The 4,978-nt window shown below is 42.5% G+C and overlaps 1 protein-coding gene across 1 annotated transcript in view; it reads left to right on the top strand.

The window, feature by feature from the left end:
• LOC138027325 (E3 ubiquitin-protein ligase TRIM71-like) overlaps window positions 1-2,045 on the top strand; it is a 2,882-nt gene extending 837 nt beyond the window's left edge. The window contains exon 1 of the mRNA XM_068874906.1: window positions 1-2,045. This exon is cut by the window's left edge and continues 837 nt beyond it. Within this exon, the coding sequence (XP_068731007.1) occupies window positions 1-1,638 (1,638 nt within the window). The 3' untranslated portion in view covers window positions 1,639-2,045.
• Window positions 2,046-4,978: the final 2,933 nt, after the last annotated feature.

The following is a 4,978-nucleotide window of genomic DNA, read 5'->3' as shown; positions in this document are numbered from 1 at the left end:
ATCCAAGCAGGAATTAAGAACACGGAAAAGCGGATAACGGAAATTGATAATTGCATCGATTCGCTGAAGAATGTAGTCAACGAAAAGATGGCTAATCTGGTTCAAATCCTCATGAATCACGGTCAAGAGATGATTACGGTATTAGAGAATATCCGCGTTGAAAAAAAAGAAAAACTTTTGACCCAGAAAGGGAAGCTCGATGCTCTTCACCAACAGACCACCACCTCACTTGATTTCGTGGATTCTCTGTTAGGAAGAGAATTCCCTGCAGAAATAATGATACTGAGAGAACGTGTGATCTCGCGTTTGGAGAAGCTGGGAGATTTAATCATTGATACAAGACCAGTCGAGAACGCTTCCGTGCAATATCTGCCAAATCCTGCAATTGTTAGCACTCTCGAAACAACCTCGCTCGGACAGATTGTTGTGAGCAAAACGGACCCAATTTCGTGTTTTGCAGAGGGCGAAGGTCTCTTAAAAGCGTTTGTCGGTGAAGACACGTTTTTTAGCGTGACCACGCGTGACATGAACGGTGAATTGTGTTACAGTAGCGCGGACCACGTCACGGTTCAAGTCATGTCAAATAATAATGGCGTGGACATCATCGAGGTGGAGATAAAAAGCAGCGAAGATGGCCGATATGATGTAACATATGTCCCCAAGGAGGTTGGAACGTTCAGTTTGGACGTGAAGGTTGGAGGGCAGCATATTATGGAGAGCCCGTTTGAGCTTGTCATTAAGCCACCTGTTATGTTCCCATTCAAATCTTTCGAATCGATGACAGGAGCAAACGGCCTTTTCACACAGCCAAACGGTATAGCCATCAGCAGCACCGGGGACATTGTTGTGTCCGACACACAAAAGCACTGCGTCCATTTGCTGAATTCCAGTGGAATGAGCAAAATGGACTTGGGAGGAGAAGAGCTTAATTACCCCGTTGGAGTTGCTTTCGATATCACGGAGAAAAACGTCATCGTGGCGGATCGAGACAATCATCGTGTTTTGGTTTACAGCTCAAAGACTGGCAAACTGGTAAGAAAGATCGGCCGCAAAGGAAGCGGCGAAGGACAGTTCGACGGTCCATCGGGTGTCTTCGTGGACGGCGAGGGCCGAATCTTGGTCGCCGATTGGAACAACCACCGAATCCAAGTCTTCTCGCCGGAGGGGATCTTCCTGTTCAAGTTCGGAGACACAACCGCGAAGAACAAACTAAAGCACCCAAGGGCGGTGACTTTCTGCGACGAGAGGAAACGCTTCGTCGTATCGGACACAGGAAATCACGTCTTGAAAGTGTTCGGCCCAAAGGGTAAATTCCTTTACACCATTGGAAGTCCGGGTGGAAGGAAAGGCCAACTGTACAGTCCTCGAGGAGTCACCATAGATAAGCTGGATAGAATCGTGGTGTGCGATTTTGATAATCATCGAGTGCAATTCTTTCGATTCGATGGAACATGTCTCAATTCATTCGGTGGTAAAGGCAAGTCTTTGGGTCAGTTCAATCGACCCATGGGTGTTGCTCTGTTAAAAGATGACCAAATGGTAATCAGTGACTGGGGTAACGATCGCATTCAAGTATTCTCTATGGGCGCTCAGAAACGAATTTCCTTATTTACTGAACATAAAAACTCTACGCTGTAATGTCACTTATTTTAACTTATCGCCAGGAAAAAAGTTGGTAACCTTATCAAGTAAAGATCGGTAATGCGGTTACGCGCGATCTCAGGAAGCTCGAAAGTCCGTTACCTTCTGAACGAAAAGGGATCTCACCAACAACAAAGACTTCGGCGGGAGCGACAACAGAAAAACGTTTTTATGTTTGAAAATAGCGCGATTACTTTGTCTCGCGAGTTTCCAACCACGTGGAAAATCTCGCGCGTATTTGCGTTACCCTTTCTCGTTTTTCCAGATAAATTGCATCAAAGAGGCACTGGTGCGTTTAAATGAACCTAATTTCTGGTCGCAAAATATCGTTTGTATTATTGTAAATAATTCGTTTGCGACTACTGACTGATGAACTTTTTTCATCTTCGAAACAAAGGAAAAAGGAAAAAGTGGTAGGTGGTGTTACACTGTGCAATTTTCGCACAACTATTGTGCATGCAACGCCTTTACGAGACAACTTGCACCAATCATTGCCCAATGCGACACATCTTCAAGCAACGACCAAAAACATTGCGTGACAATTTTCAGAAACTGTAGCAAAATGTAGAATAGGGTATAACTTTCCGCAACGCTTCTAGCAAGGTAGCAACGCATTTTTTTCAAGCATTGCGTAGTATAACATCCGTCATGCAACTTGTTTCGCCACAGTTCGAGGCAGCGACCAATTAAAATGTTTCTTTGACTCATGTGATCATCGAAAACAATGTAAGATGCAAGACTCGTTGCTCAGTTAACGGCCGTGGAGCAACTTCTCTCACGTGTGAAATGCGAAAACTTTCGCGAAAGCAACATTATAACTGTAGATGCTAGAAAAGTAGCCGAGCGAAAAAGGATCTCTAAGCTATCAAGCTGAAACCTAGCACATATGACAATTTAAACTCTAATGTAGATTGTTATAAGCCAGTTCGGAGTTTCAAAAAAACACGTGCGCGCGGCGGGATAAAAACAAGCATCTTTTGTTATGGGAATTGATTGCAGAAATTTGCATTCAAAATCTTTTGTATTTTTAATATATGCTTGATTTTATCCCGACGCACGCACGTGTTTTTTGAAACTCCGAACTGGCTTATTACCATGATTGTATATTTAACATTTACCGTACGAGTACGCGTTTCACACGAGATGGTACTTGTAGCGCCGAGTTGTGCGTGATCAAAATCTTTTATCCAACAAGTGCGAATGAAATCATTATTACATTAATTTTCCCAAATCTGAGCGCTCAGACAATTGGAAATTTCGCTAACCACTAAATTTTCCAGCTTGGGTAACACTTGATGCAGTCTCCCTCTCTCCCTCGTCACGCAACGCTCCTCGTGTGGGGTGGAGCGTTACGTGACGATGTAAAAACGGCCACAAGGGGAGGGGAAACTGCACTTGCTACGAACATTTAGCGATGATAGCCGAGAATTAGCGAGCCAATGAGAACGCTAGGACAACAATATCCGAAGTTGAAAATTTAAAAATAAATGTTACTAAATAAGTTGAAGAAATTTGTGTCGTTACCTCCCTGTTCTCATCTTAAGATTTTTCTTCCCATTGACTTAAATAATCTATGGGTTGACAAAAGGTGTCGTATTTCACCTTCAAAGTAAGAATAAAATTTAATTGGAAATATTAGCTTCTTGATGTTTGCACTTTGACATTACAGTAGTTTGTTGGAGCCATTTTTAACAATGGCCGCTTTCATACTACAGACGCGTAATTCGTCTAGTCTGGGACGAACTTAGGCAAACAGTCTCTTTGCGTCTGTTAAATTCCTCTAGTATAAAGACGGGCGCGCAAGTCTTACTTACTCTATTCATTTATACACGGTAAAATATTCAGTATATATTACAATAAAAAGTTCCATTACAACTACACTGTTTTACAATACTGCCCAACCGGCACCTACTACATAGTTGGTCAATTTCCCTTTTGAAGTATCCTAGGGAGTCTGATTTTCGCAAGCTGATGTGCAAATTATTCCATAACAGTGCTCCCCGCTATTACAAAAAGCACGCTTGCCATAATTTGTGTGCGGAAAAGGCAACTCAAGTTTAGCCTCTAAGTTTCTTAAGTTGTATTGCGTACTGCGGGTACTGAATAAATTCTGGAGGTACGCTGGGGTGAGTCCATTGATCGTTTTGAACATTAATATAGCTTTACGATGTTGTCAGCGTGTAGTTAACAGATTTAAAAGGAAAGTGGCGCTTGTGTTGTAATTGGACCTGGTAATCGCCCTGGCATCCCTATTTTGAAGCTTTTGAAGTTTATCACTCAAGGTTAAGTTGCAGTCGCCCCAAACGGAGCTTCAATAGTCAAAGTGGGGTAAGATCAACGCTTGATAGATTTGGAGGGCAGTGCGCTCTGAGATGTATGGTCTTATACGTTGAAGGGCGCCTATAGCTGAAGATATCTTCTTGCTAAGATCACCTATATGATTAGACTATGATTGGTGTTGGTCAATTATCACGCCTAGTGATTCAGCTTCTTTAACTTTGGTGGTTAATTTAGCTTCAATCTCAATGTTTATCTGGCCCGAGTTCCTCGACGCATGATTAGCCCTAACCAGCGTTAGAGCTGTTTTCAATTGAGTATCGAAAGTAATTAGCGAATTACTTTGGTTTTGCATTACTTTACTCAGTGATTGGTTCAAAGTTCCCGCGCCACTTTTTCAACCAATCACAAATGAAACCAAAACCAATCGTGGCTCGCGCGTGCACATTTTCCCGCGCTTTGTGTCGGCTACGTGTAATTACTTCGAGTTTTGATTGGTTTACTGGATTATCTCAGTCTTTTTTGATTGGTCAAAGTAATTACTTTGGTTTTGGTTTTACGACACTCAATTGAAAAGCGCTCTAAATACCATGGAAACCTATAGGTTTTGATACCTCTTAACCAACGGTTAGCGCAAACCAGGCTCCGAACAACTGGCTCCTGATTGTCAGAGAATGAAAGTAAACGTTGGTTTGACCCAATAACCATAAATTCGGTCTTCGCAACATTCAAGCTCAGTTTCTTGGAAATGAGCCATAGATTAAGACCTAAGGCGACGAACTATCCACTTAAAGTGGGTTGTTTGTTGAGACGCATTATGCGTCCTGTGCCGGTCTTTACACCACACCAACTTGACAGCCGCAGCAAAAATTTTGCCCAAGTTCGCCCCAGACGAATTCTGTTTCTCTACTATAAGGACCAGTGATAAAGTTCTTTTCATGAGATGCTTCATACGTCGATACCTTTTGAAGTAAACGCCGTCTTGAGAATAGCAAACACCCCACCAAGGACATATAACACAGAACCAGGATAAAATTTTAAAAAACAGGAACACGTCCAA

The sequence above is a fragment of the Montipora capricornis genome, chromosome 12 (assembly GCF_036669925.1).
Source record: "Montipora capricornis isolate CH-2021 chromosome 12, ASM3666992v2, whole genome shotgun sequence".
Classification (NCBI taxonomy): Eukaryota; Metazoa; Cnidaria; class Anthozoa; order Scleractinia; family Acroporidae; genus Montipora; species Montipora capricornis.
This window is presented reverse-complemented; position numbering and strand designations above follow the sequence as displayed.